This window comes from Pezoporus wallicus, unplaced genomic scaffold (genome assembly GCF_028554395.1).
Source record: "Pezoporus wallicus isolate ANWC-B61680 ecotype Strahan unplaced genomic scaffold, APGP_CSIRO_Pwel_v1 contig_7099, whole genome shotgun sequence".
In the NCBI taxonomy this organism is placed as follows: Eukaryota; Metazoa; Chordata; class Aves; order Psittaciformes; family Psittacidae; genus Pezoporus; species Pezoporus wallicus.
Window position 1 is genome coordinate 491,386 of NW_026634982.1, and position 21,108 is coordinate 512,493.

The following is a 21,108-nucleotide window of genomic DNA, read 5'->3' on the forward strand; positions in this document are numbered from 1 at the left end:
ACTTAAATATCAGACACATTTTACAGATGAATAAACAAAACCACAAAGGAGTGAGATGATTCAACTACGTTAAACACAAAATGTAGGTCTTCTGTGATCTAGCAGAAACTTTATCATCTAGACAAAATTATTGCAGATGGTACAAATCTGTAGAAATCCAGCAAAAGTTTAAAAAGTTCTTGACATTTAAATCCTTGAAAAAGGAAACTTCTTTTGCCTCTTGTCCTATCTACATTTAGTCACTGCCTTTACTGCAGTTTGGAGAATTTAGCCCAAAATGTGTGTCTGTTGCATGAAGGAAATATGATTCAACTACACAGGCACTGTTTCTGAATATGGACTGTTGCTAGGTTCCAGATTTCAGTGTATAAATGTATATCTATGAAGTTGAAATAAAATCATAGTATCATAAAATCGTTTGAGTTGGAAGGAACCTTAATGATCACCTAGTTTAAACACACACACTCCCGCCCCTGGCTTGGGCAGGGACAGCTTCCACTAGACAGAGTTGCTCAAAGCTCTCTCCAGGCTGTCCTTTAACATTGCCAGGGATGGGGCATTGTTCCCAGCCTATGGTTGAGTGGTTCCTGGTAGTTGACTATACTATGTTCTTTAAAGAGGAAGGCAGCAAAGGTGAAGTTGTTCATAAAATCATTAGTGAAATGTCAGAAGCAATTTAGTCACAATAAAATATTTCCCTGAAGATAAGAAGTATCCATTATAAAACATTCCTTCCACCTACATTTCTGTGCTGCTGAATTCATCAGATAAGAATTGGACAGTTGACAGTAACTAAGCGCTAATATGGAAGATATCTATTTCTAGTCTATTTTTATTGTGAAAGCAAAGGATAAAAGTTAAAAGTGGGTTTTTATTTTGGGAGAGAGTGAAGGCTATTTTTTTTTTTTTCTTTTTAATATAAACTCAGACTGAGACTAATTTAACACAATTTCTCATTGTGACCCCAAATTTAGCTTGAGTTTCAAGTTAACACCACCTTAGTTGACAGGAGATAAATAAGCTCAATATAATATTATATGTTTATACTATGACACACTTCGTTGTAATAGTAGCATTTCTTGCAAAGTGTGAAAGTGTCCCAGCAGTTTACCTCATAGCGTCTTACCTGGAAATGGAAAAAATTGAGAGTAAGGTTCACTCCTTTTCCGGCTTTTTTTGCTATTCTTTGGAAGAGAATTTTGAAGTCTGCTCCTACGTCTTGTTCTTCAACCCGAACATATATTGTTCTGCTGAAGCACGCAGGAATCCCTTCTGCAGTTGTGTCAGGGTGTAATGACCTGTGATACAAAAGAAGGAGCAATTGATGCAAAGATTGAGTCCAGTGAGAGAAGCAGTGAGGGAGGAGATCTAAGAAGCCTTTGGCAGGGCTCAAATTTGTGGTTTTTAGTATAGGAAAACAGCTATTGAGACTGTCTCGATCTCAAAGGTCTTTATAACCCAGATGATTATGACTACTTTAGGCTGTTTTAAAAAGCATGTTTTTCAGGACTTTCCCTGGTTTGCAGAGCCAAGAAAGATTGATGTTTGCAATTCTGTTGGGTCTGAAGATTCTATATAAAATAAAATATTTACCTGGTTGAAAGGCAATAAAAGATTTACTTGGTAATAAAATAAGGATGTAATACTGGATGGATGGCCCTCATCTTTTTCTCTTTTATAAAGAATTTGGTCATTAATAGTTCCAGGACTCATGACATACCAGTAGTACTAAGGAACCTTCTATTTTCAGGAACATAGTTTATCAGAAATTGAGAGGTTTTAAGACTTTGTAAAACTTGAATGACAAAAATGTAGTTTCTCTTTAGATTGGTGTTTGATTCGTTTTATTGTTATTCCATTAAGCAGTAAAAGCCTAATTTGAGACTTGGGTAAAGCAGTGTTGATAGATTTTTGGCTTAATTTACAGCATTCACAGTTCTCACTGTATTAGCTTTTCAGAATCCAGGTGGTAGTTATTAACCCTGGCTGATGTCTTCATATACTATAGAGTATTTAATGACTATTTCTAAAAATATTGTGTTGTATTGAAGAGATGTCCATTTACATATCTTGGTGATATGCTGTTTTGTAGATGTTAGCTATTAAAACAAAGGGGTTGACATGGCTGGACTGTAGCAAGTGCAATGCTATAGACACTCCTATCCAGTCCCATTGAGATCACATATGCCTCAATAGTGGCAGATTCAGTAGATGAATCATAATTCAACAGAACGTTTTATGCCCTATACTGAAGGATCGTATAGCACAAAAGGCATTCAGATGTTTCAAAATGTTACACTTTTCAGGAAATAAACAAAAAAATCATGTCTACAAATGAATTGGCTTTTCCCATGCCTTGATCTTACCCAATTAACAGGGCCTCAGAAGTCCAGTGTGCTCTTATATGCAACTTTTTCACAATTTTTGTAATTGGCATAACATTTTGGGCTACTGCTCAGTTCATGTTGCTTTTCATTGCAAGCACTTTCTGTAATTTTTCATTTTTTCCATCTTAGTTCATTTTTTTCAACCTTAGTTCATTTTTTCCATCATCTGCTCCAAACCGAGTATTTATCCTGCAGTTTTTGTCACTGTCACTGAGATTTACTGACTTCAGAATATGTGATCATTTTTTCATTCCTCATTTAATGGATATTAACTGATTTCTTCAGGAAATCATATGTCACCTTACAAAACTAACTACGTTGTGGTTAGGGTGCTGTTAAGACAGATCTCAAGCACAAGATTTCCTTACTGAAAGCAAAAGCAACTCTGCTACTTAACCATTAGCTAGTATTTCATCAAACAGTTTATGTTTATAATAAAATGTGTCACACTGATGTGACAGAATTCAAGTGCATAGATCTTTTTATACTTCCATGACACAGAGTAATGTGTTACTGGTTTGTTAATGAATGAAGATATTTCTGGCCAAACAAGACACGCTGACACAGCTTACGACAACTTTCTTCATATTTTGATGCATGGATGAAATTCAAAGGATGAATTGTGGGTTATAAAACTGGCTAAGCTGGAAGTTAGGATACTTTTCACTTTCTCCTATGAAAATGGATGAAGAAAAAGTGATTACTGTATATATATTTCCATGCACATAGTTTCCTATTGGTGTATTACTTAGTTATTCACGTTAGGATTTTCTGTGGAATCAAATATGAATTAACAAAAATGGAAGTCTAAAGACCACCCAGGCTGGCATTCACTTCAGCAGCATATCAAGTTAAACTAGGTTTAAGCATGTTTTTATAGAATCAAGGCAGAGGAGACAAGTCATTGTAATAAAAAAAAAAAAAAAAAAATCTATTTACCTTGTTTATATAGAAGAGAATCTAATTTATTTGTGTGCCCATCTGGACTAGATTGCTCATTTTAAGTTAATTTAACAAATGATAGACTGCTACTGGCCTTTTCTTTCCCAGGAGAAGAGGTTGACAGACAGCTGTGTAGAGATGCTATCTACCCAGTCCCAGTTGTCTGCGAAGCTCCATGCCCAAAGGATTGTGTTCTCAGCATGTGGTCTGCATGGTCCTCCTGCTCCCACACCTGCTCCGGCAAAACCACAGAAGGGAAGCAGATGCGTGCCCGCTCCATTCTGGCATATGCAGGTGAAGGTAAGGTCGCATACTCTTGCAGACTCTTCTTTGACTGTGAATTCCCAGCTCTCTTTGTAATGTCAAAGTAATTTTTTGATTGACAGAAATGAATTATTAGATGGAGTTCTGTTTTTTTAAATATAGAAAAATTATTTAAATGCTTATCCTACAATTACTCATAGTCCATAAAGCTGCTTTAAAAGAGGAGATTTTATTTTGTTGATTTCAATTAAAGTTGCTTTTTTTGTTATACTGCATAATGTTACTGTTTTGATTTCAAATATATGGATTTCTCATTTTCTATTAAAATTAAACAGTGTAGATACCTTATCCTATGCGGACCTCTAGAGAGATATTTAGAGTATTGTTAGTAATTTGGAAGGATATAAATAGGAATGCTGAAAAGTTGAGAGTTTTAATTGGTTTAAATGCTAACAAATGGCTTTTGTAGCCTCTTAGCTCAAATTGGTAAATGATGTTACCCATTAACATCTTTATTCATAGTAAGACCTTTGTTTTACCCTGCAAATCCTCAGTCATATGAATGGCTTTCATTCATGCAAATGGTCATTGTGTAGCATCTGGAGCAAATGCAAAGAGAAGATATAGCTGGGATATAAACGAGAAGAATAAAAAGGTTTTAGATATAGGCTCAGCATCTGTCCTTTGACGATTTTCCATGCTTCCTATAACTGGTTTTGTTTTATTCTTAAGTATTTTGTTTTATTCTTACGTATGTTGGGGGGTAATAAAGCAAATGCATTCTATATGTAACATGGTTCTAAACCAGCCTTGTCAGGTGTGCCAGGGTCCAACTGTGAAAATTCCTTGTGCAACACTGGGAGCAAGGAGACACAGCCACCATGACTTACTGGAAAACTTTTACTCACTTATATTGCTGACAGGAAATTTCTGAGCCTTCAATATAAAAGGATATTTTAGTTTTTCTTTGAAATCATTAAGCATTTTATTACTTCAAGATGAAATGATGAAATTCAGCTGAAAAGTTGAAGCTGTAAGGCGTGGAAGCAGTGAAACAGAGTATCTGTTCTGAGGAGAAAAAAAAAAAAGGCCAGGCCTCGTCTTATACCAAAACAGTTCTCTGTTTGCAAGCACAATTAACCTCATTGCTAAAAGATACTGTGTATTTGACAGAATGCAGGTAATTGTAGACAGAAAAACCTAAAAAGTATAGCAGAGCAGGCGCATTCAACCTTTTTCCTGAAAGGGGCCTTTGCTAGAAGTGTAAGAGGCAGTCATAACTATACGCATTTTAGTAGGTGATTCAAATTACTTAGAAATAACTTAGATAGATCTATGTAACAAAGTAGAAAAGCTCTTAAAATAATAAGCAAAATTGGTTAATGTTGTGTTTGTTTTTTTTTTTTAATAATACATGAAATGGACTCATATTGAGAGAAGCAGAGCCATGTTTCATATGGATGATAATATGTAACAACATGCTAAGGCTTGGAAGGTTCTTTCATTTATTTATATAGTTCCATTCTCTGGAGTTTGTACACAGTGCAAAGGAGCATGGTGTTAATCGTATGATAATCAAGTAAACATAAATTCATGTGCTTCTTGCTTTTCCACGAAGGTCAAGATAATAGCTTTTCAATATGCGTAAGTAATTTTATTAGAGACAGAAATTTAACATCTTGGCAAGCATGCCACAGAAGTGACAAACTAAATCACTCCAGAAAATGAATCCTTTTTAAAAAATATTCATTTTATTATGACTTTGATACTTAACACAACTTAGACTAATTTGCAAGGCTACATGTACAGCAAAGCAGTTAAGCGCTGCCTGGATTTTTAGGTATGTGAATTTTATTTGTTTGTATTGTACAATGATCAGAATCAGTAATGACTGATCACAAAGACTGATAGATCTCAAGCCAGAGATACTACTGAAGCAATCCCTAAACTAGTGCTGAGAAAGCTAACTCGTTACCTAGATGTTGCAGTGTGTCAGCTTTGCTCGAGCCCTGACCTCTTTACTGCTGTTCCAAGATGAGGTTATTCTGTGCTTTTTTTTAAGGATACAAGCCTGTATGCCTACCTAGCTTACAGCAATTCACTCACATCTTGCTCAGGTATCTTAAACACCATGCTCCTTTGCACTCTGTCTGAACTCCAGAGAATAAAAATATATAAATAAATAACCTTCCAAGGCTTAGCATGTTTTTACAACTCTGCCTAGAAGTTATTGTTCACCTCAGCTTGTGTTACATTCAAAAAGTATTAGTTTAGCTTTTATATTTTATGTTCCACTGAAATTAGACTTATTGTCGTCTGTCTCCTTGCACATAATTTATGCCTTTAGTCATTTGCTGTGTGACAAATAACTGAGTGACTTTTCACCTTCAGAATTGCATGACAGAGATCAGCTGTGTCCCCAAAACATAAATCATGGATTGAGTAGTTGGTGCTGGGGGGTCGTTTTGAGTTCTGGGGGCACAGAATATATTCTCTATTCTGCTGATGTGAAAAGGAAGCTTCATGTGAACCATTTTGAAACATGCAGGTTTTAGTTCTGTTCAGGGCTTATAAACAATGCACATTATTGTTGGTGAAAACTCTGTAAACACCATGTATAACTAAAATTCCAAAATCTCATAAACGTAATAATAATTCCATTTGCACATTAAAACTCAGTTCTGAAAATAACTATCAGTTCAATTCAGATGAACAGTCCCAGAGGTGTTCCCTTTAGGAGTTTTGAACCTTTCCTCGAGCTGTTGCTAACAGTTGCTGTCAATATTAATTAATTAAAGAACATGCAACCAATTTGGATACTAAGATGACTTAAGGAGTCCAGGTTTAATACTGTGAGCCCTTGATCACATCCATCCTCCTGCTAGTCAGGGAAGATCAAAAGCATTGCAGGCTTTACATACACAGTGAATATTGCAATCTCTTAACATGTCTGAAGTGCTTAATTCTTGTTCACTGGGGTACTTAAATATGAACACCCCACTGAAATTTTTGAGGGTCTGTAAATAGGTTGAAATAGGTTCTTTTATTTGGATCTCATATGTCTCCATATTGTCTGTGATGGTTCAGTTCCTTTCCTCTTTGAAATAAAAAATACTATATTCTGTCATTTTGCTTTTAGTGTTGGCAGATGACTGTCATGCTATGTCATTTCACACTTTTAGACCGTATTTCTCTTCTCAATTACCAGCTATCTATGCTGCTGAATTGGTTTGAAGAAACCATCAAGTTAGCATAACTGGCCACCAGGAAACAGTCACAGTATAATCAATTTTCCTGGATGACTTAGAATAGGAATAATTCCGTAGTATTATAATAATTCCTTGGTGAGAAGAATAGCTTCATCCGAAAATCGAAGCCATATGTAAACTACAGTAGTGACAACTTTTTCTAATGAGCTCAGGGATACGACTGCCCCTCCAGCAGCACACTGACTTCTGCTTGAGCTGTGAGCTGACCTCAGTTGTACTCTCTCAGCGTCATTTCCTCATTCTGAACAACATCTCTTCCTCATGGTCAAACCATACACTGCAGAGCCTCAAGCTCAGTGTGGTTATGCACATCTGTTATGGGCTTATTTAGTAGCATTCAGTGGATAAAAAAGGGAGGAGTCTCTTTTCCCAAGATGAAGGTTTTTCTGTGGTTTGTGAGATGACTTCATGTGGAAACTGGTGTCACAATAACCATTTTTATACCTTTATACCTGAGATCATTGCCTTCAGCTTGAAGGTTTGCAAGGTGAAGTGATTTATAAATTTGCTTGTCTGTGAGCCTGTCTATAGTGGTGGCTCATTTGTGTCACTGTCAAGTACATCTTCATGGTACAGTAAGAAACTCAGGGAAGTCACTGTCTCAAAATATAAAATGACACCAAAGGACATAATGATGTTACCTGATATGGCTGTTCTGAGTAAGTCTAGTAAAGACATCATATGCAGCTCAGCCCCTCTCTGTTGAATGTAGGGTTTCTCTATTTTTGTTTTATTTCCTGTTTAATATATCTGTAAATTCCTTTCCTGCTTACAAGAAGTCTTATATAATTAGTAATACACTCTAAGACTACTTTACATAGCCCATGACCTGACATTAAAAACTACTAAATTAGTCTTAATTTTTTAGTAGATAGTATATATACAGATTGATTCTGTATTAATTATGCACTACCATTGATTGACACTGCTAAATCAGTGTCATACAGCATAACACTAATATTGTGGATACATTCCAAGTTTTATCGGTAGTAAATGAATGATACTAATCTTGGAAAAGTAAAGATTAAAAAAAAATAAAAATCCCACAAGTCAAATGCAAAGAAAAAAAAAAATCATCTGATTAAAAAGAAGCTTAATAAAATGAGAGTGAAGGACTATTTTGTTTGAAATATCTCTTAGGGCAGGGATGCATATACATGGTAATGTCTACTGTGGCTATTGTATGTTCATAGATTAGCAAAGTATAATACCAGAAAGACTATTTAATGTGACCTCATATATCACAGGCAATTAAACATCAGAGTTAGATAGTCTAGAGCATCAGTTGTCCATCTCATCAGGTATTCTCTTTGACAAGGGCGAACAGCTCATACTTCTCATATATCTGCAGGATTGATTTACTGAACCTGTAAGCTGTATCAAAGGAGTTTCTTTTCAACTTCAGGGGTCTTATGGTTGATGTGCTTTAAAATTTGATTGCTGTTAAAATTCCAGTGCACTTTGACTTCATAGTTGAAAAAGGGGAGTTATACTAAGGACTTTTCAATGGAAAAGTATCACCTCACTCCAGATTACAAAAGGCACTTCAGTCACATGTTTTCTCCAACTTTAAGATTATTCCAGCTGTTTTAAAAACCGTATATAAAATTACATGCATGTAAAATGAGTGATATCAAAATGCTTAATTAAACTTATGCTAAATGCTTTAAAAATATTTAAGCATATTGAAATTTGGAAGTTATAAAAAAATTTCACAAAAAAAAAATAAAACTCAACAAAACTTGAAAAGCCAATCCTTTAATATCCTAGAGTAAGATGTGTTACCCATTAGGAGCTCCAAATCAGGTAGAAAAGCAATTTAAGCTTATGACAATTCTGTTAGTCTTCAAAGAAACTAATCTTATATCTCTTCTATTTTATGAGTAATATGGAAGTCTCTTTGTAGAGGTAGCCTTTCATTTTCAAGCTTGCTTTGCTTAACTGTCCAAAACCAGAAAGAAATGCTTAAGCTCCAACTGGTTTTGCACCTTGAAATGACTATTTTTAGTACAACCAAGCAGTTTACAGTCATCTGACCATGTATTATATAAAATGTAATTATGATTTTATGTCCCTTTTTCATATATCCTACGATTAAATATCAGGGGTTTTTTTGAGTTTGTTTTTTTGATTTTTTTTTTTTTTTTTTTTTTGTGATGCTCATTTGGTGAAAGGCTCTTAAAGCCCTAGCCTTGTTACTCCTACACAGATCTTGTAAAAGGCATCTCTAATTGCCAGTTTTCCAGCCCCTTCTGCTTATTTCTGTAACTTTTTTTAATTTGAGGGATGCAAGAAAATAACTGTTTTCCTGGAAAGAATGGCATACTGATTTATAAATAAATAATATATTTTCTATTCTTACAAAGATTTGGTACTAGTAATAGTTGGTTTATATTTCAATACTGTTGTTTCCATAAGTTTTCATTCTTTCCATAGTTTTTAAAATACTAATATAATCTGAACAGAACTGGATTCCCACAGAGCTGCAGATATTCATGCCCCAGTGTTTTTCATTTACAAGTCAATGTCACTCCTAATTTTTCCCTGAATATACATTCTTGCATAGCTGTCAAAACTGAATCGAAGTTTTCACTTTATTTTCAAATGCCTTAGGAACTGGTGGCTATGGCATCTATTCCTGGGGAAACATTTTTTCCCACACACCCCCCCTTTAATTTATTTAATTTGCTTAAATATTTCCCTTTTGTTTCTTCTTCAGATGGAAATAGTTAATTTAGTAACCTTCCGTATCCTTTCTAAATTCTCCTTTATCTAACCCTCATACTGGGGCAACATGTCTAGATGCCTCATGGGGATCAGTTATGGGCCAAATACTTTGTGACTTTACTATCTTAAATTTTTTATTTTTATTTTTTCAAAATACACTTACTTTCCTAATTTCCTTGCTTATATTCCTGTTGGTGATAGATGGAAAAAATTCAATTTCCTGAAGGGATCTGCTTGAATAACTTTTTGAAACTGATTGCATAACCATAAATTTGTCATAATTTTGTTTTACCTTTTTTTATTGTCTTGTTTTTTTTTTTGGAAAATGGTTGTGATGTTTTATCTTGATGCTTTGCATATTGACATATATTCTAAGCAATTCTAAAAGACTCAAGTTACACCTATTCTAAGCTAAAACCCAATTTAATTCCAGTCATTGTTTAATTACTTTTCCCCATTTTTAGGTTTTTCTAATGGCCCTTTGCAAAATTTAAGATTAGCTAGTCTTTGGCATGACATCTCAGTTAATAAGATGTTTACTGTTGCTTGCTTGCACCAATATTTTTAACCTGAAGTCAGCAGTTAAAAATATCTCTATGGAAATAATTTGAGAATTTGCATTTTTGTCCTGTGGTTTCATTATAATGGGCCTTTCCTCAGGTTTGCTGCAGATCTAGACACCTCACCAAGCAACTCGGAGTATAAAGCATTTTCAGGCTCGTGACACTTCACTTGTGTTGGAGTACTTGAAACATCCATTTTTAATTTTATTACATTTAGTTGTTTGTTTATTTTCTCTCAACAATAACTGCTTAAAACCACTTCACTCTTGCATTTCCCTGGAGCAGGAGGTCAACCTGAAGTTCAGTGTTGGAATATAAAGGCTATTATGCTGTCTGACATGCACTTGGTGTAAGTAGACAGTTTTATCTGTAGAGGAAAGTTGTATGGCTTGTCTGCAGCAACTACTTAAAAGTTCCTCTTTCAGTTATCTTTCTTACCATTCTTGTCTTTTAGGGAAAGACTAAATTGTTATTTAGATTTTCTTTGGCTCACCATCACTTGGAGTTCTGTTGTTCCTGTGTAAGCCATGAATTAAGTCTTAAACCTAGATTCTGTATGTCTAGTAACACCAGAGTTCTAGCATACGTGCTGTCCATTCACAGAGCTAGACATCTAGTAGCCTATGATCATGTCTAGTAGGAAAGACCTGTTCTTTACTCATGGAGGATTGGGAGGCCAGATTAGCTTTGAAATGCTTGAATATAAGAAACTGAACATATTATCTGAAACTGGACACAACAAAGATGGCATTATCTGAGCTTTTCTTCACAGTTATTGACACATTAATGCGTTTTAATCTTAACTTGCAACAGCCTTTGTTATCTCAGTCTGGACCTGAAATTACCAGCTGTGCCACCCTCTTTGGTAATTACTAACATGGAGAAATATCCACTGGGAGCTAGGACAGGAGCTCCAAAATTCTTTTTAATTGGTCTGTGAATTGCACACAAACAGTGGTCTCTACACATGCGTAACTATAATGTTTAACCATTTCTTCTGCCTAGAGCCTTCACACATTTTTGTGTTTCTTGCAGTCTCTTTTAGAGAACCCCAAAATAAAAAGGCTGTAGATTACTCCAAGCACATTAGTGTGCAATAGAAGTTATGATTGTTTTGGCGTCCTTATTGTACACTTTTACATTTACTGTCCGTATACAGTCTGTTCTTTGTTGCCTGGAGTTTGTTCAAAGTCAATATTGGGCATTTGAAAAGGAGGAAAAAGGAACAGCATTTCTTTCATGTAATCAAAGTGATAATATGTAACTAGTAAGATTTCAAAGTGGGTATGTTGTTTTTTTTTTTTTAATAAACCACTTTATTTCCTTCCCCTCTATGAACTTTTGCCCTGTTTTATTGTTCCAGGAGGAATACAGTGCCCAAATAGTAGTGCCCTACAGGAAACACGCAGCTGTAACGAACACTCTTGCACTGTGTATCATTGGCAGACTGGCCCATGGGGACAGTGCATAGAGGATACGTCTGTCTCTGCTTTCAATTCCTCTGCCAGCTGGAATGGGGAGGCCACCTGTTCCGTAGGGATGCAGACAAGAAAGGTCATCTGTGTGAGAGTCAACGTGGGACAAGTGGGCCCAAAAAAGTAAAGATTTTGAACAGTATCTTCATGCTGTAGTTATCTTATGAATTTGCTACTTTATGTTTGTATCACCAGTGACTGAATGCAAAGGCAAAAAGACCTTCTTTGTGTCCTCATGAGGGAAAAATTAGTCTTTTAAAAATACAAAACTGAAGCAACAGGAGGACTACATAAAACCATTCTTGCTATTGATTTTTACAGTGGTGTTTACAGTGCTGATTCTGCTGACAGCTGACTGACTGCTAAATCCAGCTGGCCCTTGTCATCATCAGGCTGAGTCAAGATAAGAGTCTTGGGGTACATGTATGGTGTGCAGTGCAGCTACATGGATGAGTGCAGTTCACTAAAATACATGTTTGGATCTAAATATGATGCAGCCCATGTTAGTGCACCTTCTTAGAAGCAGACCAAGGAGGTGAAGCACAGTGGAGCTCTGACAGGGAATTAGTTTGACAACCTTTGTGAGATTTTTTTTCCCATATATGTTTTTTTTAAGACATTCCTTTGGCCCATTGATTTAATTTTACAGTTTAATATATGACCAGGGTTAAATACAGATTAGCTGCTAGTAAAATGCATTTGATAATATATTCATACAGTTTTCAGTCTGTAAATATACACCACTCAGGATAAATTCAAAGCTGGAAGAGGTGATAGTAGAGGTCATTTAGAAGGTTCATGAGGCAGCTGTTCTCATGCTAAATATTTGCATGGTGCCTGAAATTTGTTTCTTTACTCAGCAGTAGACTTATTCCCAATTTACTTTAAATGGAAATATGAGGACTAATACCAGCATATTCGGTAATCTAAATTGTTGTATATCTGCATTAAGTTGCTGTTCTGTTCAGCCATGATACCATTATATCTTTTATTTGTTACTCATTTTACATAACAAAAAACCAAAACAAAACACAACACTAATGATTAGTCTTCCTTTTAAAATCCACTGTTAATGTCTCTGCCTTTGATTCAACCCTAAATTTTTGAGAGAAGGCCTGTTTTATTGTGTCATAAATGGATCCCATTCCCCCCCCGAAATGAAATACAAGTTTTGGTTGATCCTTCAAATTGTCATGTTAAAATCACTGAATTGTTTTTAAAGAGCCAAACATTTAACATGAAAGTGTAAACAGAAATCTTGTTTTAAGTTCCCTTTAATAAAAAGAATTCCTGTAGTAAGACAATCAATATTATTGGCTTTATCTACCTCAAAAGTTGCAGGTATCTTTTCTCATTTACTTGACCTTGAGTAAGGATTGCAAAAAAAATCAATACTTTAAGCCACATATACTAAATACAAACAATATTAAAGATAGAAATGGAGTTCTAATTGAACTAATTGCCTTGCCCAAGGATCTGAAGAATTGTAATGTTCAGTGCTCCTGAAAGATGAAGTTCTCAGTGAAACAGTGTATGTGTATAATTCAGACTTTTTTTGTATACTTACAATTTTTGTTGTTCTTTAAGGAAAAAGTCATTAGTAAGCCAATGTTCAGTACTTTTTAGAAGTGCTTTCAATTTTAACCTTAGATAAATTTCTGAAAACATAGTAAATGTGTTTAATTGATGACGCATCTTTTTTTAAGACCCTATATAATCTGATTTTACAAAGAAACAAGGCAAAACTTGACTTAAAATACAGAGAGCTTATGCAGAGGTGATGGAGATTTGTGTTGCTATAGTTATAATATTCCATGGTCTTTTGCATAGGTATTTTAAGGGAGGAAAGGAAACGATGTGGATGTCGTTACAAGAAGGCACCAAGAAGTTGGTGCTGGTTCACAGAACTGGATCATACTCTGAGAATTTTATGTAAAATGACAGGAAAGTGCAGAGACAACCAATGGAAATAATGAGCTAGCAAGTGTTATTGCTGAAGAATATGTTTCTGTAAAGCTTTAATTCAACTTTTCTTCTTTGCATCTGCTTCTCCCCCAGCCACCACACAGGCATAGTTCTTCACTGACCATGGAGATCACATTTTCTAGGTAGTTAATCACTAGATTTGCCTGTGCTCCCTTCAGCCTGGCAGGAAAGATGCCTTGAGAAAGCCAAGCTTCCCCAGCTGATCGAATCCAAATACAGAACTGGTCTGTCATCCCTCTGGTCCCAGACACCCAGCAACCACAAATCATAGTAATGATTTTCTCTAATGAGCCAAAAGCTCCAGAATGCAGAAGTGATATTCTTCTTGCCTCTTCACATATTCCCCTGACAGTCCACAGTCTGTATGCTTTTAGAGCAATAGTAATTTTCAGGGTTTTTTTAAAGATTTGCAGTACTTCTGCAAGAGTTATTACATCATTCTGAAAGCAAGTAGCGCAGCATAGAGAGTCGTTTGTCCTTGATGAAAAAATAGGAACACAGAATGGGGAAAATGACCTGGGCTAATGAGTCCCTTATGCGGCAGTCCAGTAATCCCTTTTATATGCTGATCCAGAATCTTCCTAAAACAAGCGAGTTTTCTGTCCCTTCTGAGAGTCTTTCACAGTCTCATTGATCTGGCAGTTTCAAAACCATTTTCTGGTTTCTGTCATGATCATGGCGAGCTTATACCTATTTGTTCCTGGGTTAGCAGTGTTCAGTTTAAACATTCCTCCTTCCAGAGTTTATGCTTCAAGTAAATGTATGAGGAGCTTAAAATGTGTTTCACTAAGCTAAACTAGATCGCTTTTCTTCAGATTCATTTGAAAGCTTGAAAGTGACAGTCAAAAGGCAGAGACTGGAATGGTGAGTGAGGAATGATTATTTAAAGTTAAATCCCCAGTTGCAGAATACACCAGGTTTCACTTGCTTTCACCAGATGTATTTAAATGCTAATAGTTTTTATTTCTGTGCTTCATTCTGATGAATTCTGGGCAACTAGCAGTCCCCTTGTGTGCCTACAGGCATTCAGTACCTCTCGTGATTCTCTGCTTCACAGCAGAATGATTGTTTATTTGATAATGCTTCTTTTTCATTTTTTTTTTTAGATGCCCTGAGAGCCTCAGACCGGAAACTGTAAGGCCTTGTCTGCTTCCCTGTAGGAAAGACTGTATTGTGACTCCATTCAGTGACTGGACATTGTGTCCTTCTTCATGTCAGGAAGGTAATTTTATCCATTGTGTGCTAGTAGACAGATTTTAAGAAAGAAAAAGAGACTAGCAGTCACTTTTGGCAAAAGGCTTATACACATCTCTTTCTGACAGAGGACATGTAATAGCTGGTACAGTAGCTGCAGGGAGGACACAGCATTTTTGATTAAAAGAATGGTTATTTTTATACATTTTCTTTATGCATCTGCGTATTTTTTCACTATTTTACCAACTTTTATGTTACAAAATCCCATTTGCGTCTTCTGCTGATAAAGAGAGAACTACTCATGGAGTAAACACATACCAGAACAGACATAGAACTGTAGCATTTGAATTATGAGATTATAAAATGGTCAGTTTTGGTCTTTGAAAATACACATGCTGCTTGCTCATGAGAAAAACTTCAGGCTTTATCCACAAGGAGATAGATAGGTACATAGAGGTATAAATAGATAGGCATGTGTTTATAATTTTGGCTGGTTTCTTATACTCAAAGGAAAATTGAAGCGAAGTTAATAAAAATTAGCTGACTTTAAGTTGGTGTTAATGATCTGATTTCAACATACATTCCACTACCATTTTAATATATTTGGCAAAGCTCTTCAAAATAGTGCAGGTCTCCCCTGAATTTTTATTACACTGAAATCGTGCATGAAGTTAAAGTGATTACTGTGTCAATATTGCCTGCATTTTTATGCCTTGTTGCTTTTTCTGTTTCAAGCTTAACCAGAGGTGATTTTCTGATATGCACTATTGCAGACAGACTCTGCATTACCTCATGTTCCACTGGCTATTAATCCCTGTGTGGGATGTGGTGATTTCTCACAACTACCAGAATGTAAGATACTGTGACATCAACTACACACACTTCGAATGTTATGGCCAATTCTATATGCTTTTTAAAGAACGCAAGCATAAAGGCAGACAATTAAGGCCATTGAATCTGAATTTGTGAAACAGTTATTCATTACTGTCCTTGTTCAGCTGGGATAGTTAATTTTCTTCCTAGTAGCTGGTACTGTGTTATGTTTTGGCTTTAGTCTGAGAATAATGTTGGTAACACATTGATGTTTTAGTTGTTTCTAAGTAATGCTTACTGTAAGTCAAGGACTTTTCAATCTCATGCTCTGCCGGTGAGGAGGACCACAACAAGCCAGGAGAGAACGAAGACAGGACACCTGACCCAAACTAGCCATAGGAGTATTCCATACCACAGCGTGTCATGCCAGTAATAGTATGGAACTGGGGAGAGTTATCTAGAAGGGCAGATCAATGCTTGTGTCGGGCTGGGTCAGTAGGCCATGAGCAACTGTATTGTGCATCACTTGTCTTTCTTGGATTTATTTCTTTCTCTTTTCCTTACTTTTGTTGTTATCATCATCATCACCATTATTATTTGTCCTGGGTTCAGCAGTAGCAGTCATGTTTCTCCTCCTTGGTAGCTGGTGCAGTGCAGTGTTTTGACTTTCGGCTCGGGAACAGAGCTGATAGAGATGTTTTGGTTTGGCCAAGGACTCTGTGAGCCTCATGCTCTGCCAGGGAGGAGGGGAAGCTGGGAGGAAACAGAGGCAGGACACCTGACCCAAACTGACCAAAGAGCTATTCCATACCACAGCACGTCATGCCCAGGATGTAACTGGGAGTTAGCCGGAAGGGCTGGGGGACTGCAGGGTTGGAGGAGGTATCGGTCGGAGCTTGGTCGGGCTTGGGGGGCGAGTTATCGGTCAGCTGGTGCTGAGGTGTTGTATTCTGTTCCCTTGTTATTTCCTTTATCATTATTATCATTGGTGGTAGCAGTAGTGATTTGTGTTATACCTTAGTTACTAAACTGTTCTTATCTCAACCCGTGGGAGTTGCATTCTTTTGATTCTCCTCTCCGTCCCTCCGAGAGCAGGGGGAGGGCAAGAAAAGGGGGGAAGTGAGCGAACGAATTACCTGACTGGGTTTAAACCACGACATTATTATTATTATTATTATTATATTTTACTTTATTTCAGTTATCAAGCTGTTCTTATCTCAGCCTACCATTCCTACCTTTTTCCAATTCTTCTCCCCATCCCACTGAGGAGGGGGGAACTGAGTGACCAGACGGCTGCATGGTACATAGTTGCTGCTGGTGTTAAACCACATCAGTCATTAAATACTATGTTATATTGCATCATTATTCATATTTTTGTTGGGGCAGATCATCTTGGACAAAAATGTCATCCTTTTGTGTTCTCATTTCTGTGGGTTTCAAGAAAGTTCTTAACTGAATGAGCATTTCTTCACACGTATTTACTACAAAGTAACATGTAGGCTCCTATAAAACAATGTGTTTGTGAACGAGTACTAGCATTCTGTCTATTCAGTGAGTCAAACTCTCTTTATACTACACAAACAATTTTTATTTCATGGGGTTTACCCATTTGTGTCAGCAAGCTGGTCAGCAGCTCTGCTGAGCCACATGTCTGTCCTGCCCCTTTGCCAGCTCCTGGCATCTCCTGGAGCTGATTGACTTGTGAGTGGAGGGTTTCCTCTGTGTTGAAAGGCAGCCAGGTGGTGGAGAGCCACCACTGGGATTCTCCTACCGCTTGCTTGTAATTACAATTGTTTGGCTATGGACCAGCACACTTCTGTGTTCAGACAAGCTGCAGCTGCTGTAATAACCCGCCAAAAGCTGATATCAGCTCAGTCAACCAAATTGCTGTGCTACAGCTATCTGGGGAAAAAAAAAAAAAAAAAAAATAAAAATTTCCAAGATTTCTACCAGTGTTTGTAAATTAGGTATTTCTTTGGAACTAACATGGATTTGTGGCTCTTCTCTTAACTTCCTGCCTGAAGAGCTGATACCTGAAGATGAGTGAAATCAAAATTCATACAGGAACTATTTATTGGTTATCATTAATAATAAATGACTATAGTAATTAAAAACTGTAAACTGTAAATTAAGTCCAGAGTAGAATTTCTGTTTCTGGTTTTACATGCAAATGATTAGGGCAAACTTACACTTTGAAAGTGTAGCAGCAAACTGAGCTGGTTTAATTTCTGTCCACTTGAACTGTGTATTCATATCAGCTGTATATTCATTTGTTCAGTATTACTACTGTTGTTTTCTTTTAGTTCTGCTTCCTTGCCTTTAGCTGAGATTAAAATGTTTTCTCTATTATGTTTTATTTTCTGCTTATGGACAAAATAGCGTATCAGTACTACAGCAGTCTGTTCAAACACTGGTTACGTTATATCTTATTTTTGCCCTAATTACTGGCATCCCTATGTAGTATCAGGAGAAACAAGCTCTTCTACTCTTTGCAGGAGGTGTCACAGTAAAGAAGCAATCCCGTCACCGAGTCATCATCCAGCTCCCTGCCAACGGTGGTCGAGAGTGCCCAGACTCTTTGTTTGAGGAAAAGGAATGTGAAGCTTCTCCCATGTGCTATAGCTACAGGTACTGTCAATCTGCAGAGACAACTCAGACAAGATTTTTCAACATGTACTGCTACTAGAGTTTGCTGTATTCTACTTCTTAACAGGAGATGGCTCTCTGGTGGTAGATGTGCCATCCCTGGAGACATCCAAGGCCAGGGCTGGATGTGGTTCTGAGCAGCCTGATCTAGTTGAAGATGTGTCTGCTCATTGCAGGGGGAGTTAGGCTTGATGACCTTTGAAGTTCTTTTCCAATTCAAACTACTCTATGATCCTGTGATTCTAATATGTATTATGTAGAAAAATAGGATTCATAGCTACTATATCAAGCTTTCAGAACAGAATATAGACTTAGTTGGGCCCATAGTGAATTGCTGGTTCATTTTGTTCCAGTTTCTTTGCAGGAACATGGCAACAACTAAGAATTATTTTCCAAGATAAATATTTCCTAGCAACGACTTTGACATTCCATACTATTAAAAAAAAATCTTACCTTCTAAACTATCCAAAGCATTGAAATGCAGCGTTATCTGTTTAGGAGAGCTGAGTCATATGCTACACTGTGCCATGCATTGTATCCTCTATCTTTCCATCCTGTCAGCCCTGAGACAGTCCACAGTTGATTATATCCTCTAATAGACAAAATTGTTTGTGTTGACCTGATCTTCACCAGAGAATGCTGAGAACTGTTCCAGCAGGTGGGGATCTCCAGCCTAACTGCATAAGAAAATTTTCAGGCAGTTCCATAGTATGCATCTGAGCAGTGTGGGAAGGTCTAGACACATGACAAGATCTGGCTGTTGACACAATCAAAATATAGAGAATTCTGATGCAGTTGGTTGGATTTACTTGACAAAATTTTAAAAATTCCTTCTATTTTTTTTTGATGGATAATGACTATCAAACATTTTGGGAAGCCAATGTTCTGTTTCTCCCATGAAATTACTCTGTTGCAGCGGTGCAAATAGAATTTAATCTTTTTTAGTGAAACAAAATTGAGATTAAAGAAATACGATACTTTCGTCATCTGGTACAAATTATTACTGCAAATTCACTAGGAGATCACACTGTATGTAAGTGAAAGATATGAAAGGATGTAAAAGAGCATTGGGAAACTACTAAAATCAGTACTCCAAACATCAGAGAAATATAGCTTGACAACTTTTTCTAGTTGATACCAGAGCCAGAGTTTTATCTTTTAAAATGCTGGCTCTTCCTTGTCTCTTTAGTACCTTCAGTATCAAATTTTCTTGAGCTAGTGCATTATAATGCGCTGAGCAGAAGAAAGGAGTTGCTAGGGAGGGGTAGATGAGGTGATTTGCATTTCATGACACAAACTAATACTAAACACATTTCCTGTCTACTTCCTTTAGAATCTTTCTGACCTGTGCACATGCTGCGACAGATGGACTTACAAGTTCAGCTTGGCTCATGCCTTAGTTCAGATACTGGCCCACAGAGGCAGGTTGCAATGGAACTTGAGGTGCAAAACCATTGAGATAATCATAAACATGAAAGCAGCTGATGGCTTGAGCTGTGGATGTAGCATTTTTTTCCTCCCATTCTGAGTACTTCAGACAACTGTGGATTATTTGAGATGTGACAATAACCAGACTTGTCTTGGTTTGTTATATTTAAGGCCTAGGGTGTTCTGCATCACTAGAAGAAACTTTTTAAAAGTAGCAGTTTACATTCAAGACAAAATTAATTAAGAAGCACAACACTGCACTTGTTATTAAAGTATTTTGCATGTTCTTTTTGTCTGTGTTTTATTTTGATGTGCTCTGGGCCTATATTCACACTGTGTTAGATCTCTTGGTACACTTCACATTTGCCATTCAGTTACTGGAGACCCCAGGTGCTCTGAGATTGCCTGAGGCACCCTCATAGCCATTTAGACTGACTGTCCCAATACTTTGCTCTAGCTGGGGTTTCTTTTTGCTTCTGATTTCTCCTTTTGGGATAGTATTTGGAAGATGAAGCTTAGCAAAGGAATTCATTTGTTATGAAAACTTTACCCTTGTAATCATGTCATTTGAAATTTGAGAAAACAAAACATAAATCCCAAGACTTTGCTCATCTGACCTCATCTTTGTCTCTACAAACTCCAAGACTTGTTTGTGGTTCAAGCAAGGCAGAATTGCGCCACTTGTTGTGTTGCAAGGCATGCCTAAGGGAAGGGGAGGGGGGGAAGACATGGGAAAGAACAAAGAAGGAAGAGGAGGAAATGCTCTGACACCTATATGAAACAGTACTTACTGCCAAAAGACGCTCACAGTACTGCATGAATCAGAAATCAACTCTGGAGCTTTACCTCTGGACTGTATTTTCGAAACGTCAACACACCTTTGCTTCCCTGAGATACGTGGAAAAAAGAAAGAAGTGAAAGTGAGAAAGAGGAGAGGTTTATTAGGGCATGCTAGTATTGAAAAGTCATCCTTATTTAATGGATCGATGTTGGTTTTATGAGATGTGTCACGTCCCTAAATCCGCTTTTCAAATTTTAGTATGTCATTTTATTCACTGGTAAGGTACTCTGAGCACGCTTAGGTATAAATCCATATCAAAGAAATTACTTTGTTAAATGGGTATTCAAGTCATATAGTTTAATTCTTTTATATAGTATTCTGTTTTTTTGAAATGTCTTTCTCACGTTATATAAATGTGCTAATACTTTGTATTAATGTATAATCCTCATATTGTGGTTTGTATTCACTTTGTATTTATAAGGTAGTGTTAATGTACCTTTGTACTTTGAAATTCTTGAAAATATGTACGGTTTGCTTTCTCTTTCTTCCTTTACCTCCTCCTTCCTTCCCTGTGTTCTCAATGGCCTGGTCCTTAAAGGAGCAAAAAAAGTTAACAGGAAAGAGGGCAAAGTT

At 36.6% G+C, this 21,108-nt stretch overlaps 1 protein-coding gene across 1 annotated transcript in view; it reads left to right on the forward strand.

The window, feature by feature from the left end:
* Window positions 1-21,108, forward strand: part of THSD7A (thrombospondin type 1 domain containing 7A) — a 199,460-nt gene that overhangs the window by 121,639 nt on the left and 56,713 nt on the right. Inside the window, exons 7-10 of the mRNA XM_057401831.1 lie at window positions 3,438-3,629; window positions 11,516-11,750; window positions 14,720-14,835; window positions 18,116-18,248. Coding sequence (XP_057257814.1) covers window positions 3,438-3,629; window positions 11,516-11,750; window positions 14,720-14,835; window positions 18,116-18,248 — 676 coding nt within the window. The remainder of the gene's footprint in view (window positions 1-3,437; window positions 3,630-11,515; window positions 11,751-14,719; window positions 14,836-18,115; window positions 18,249-21,108) is intronic.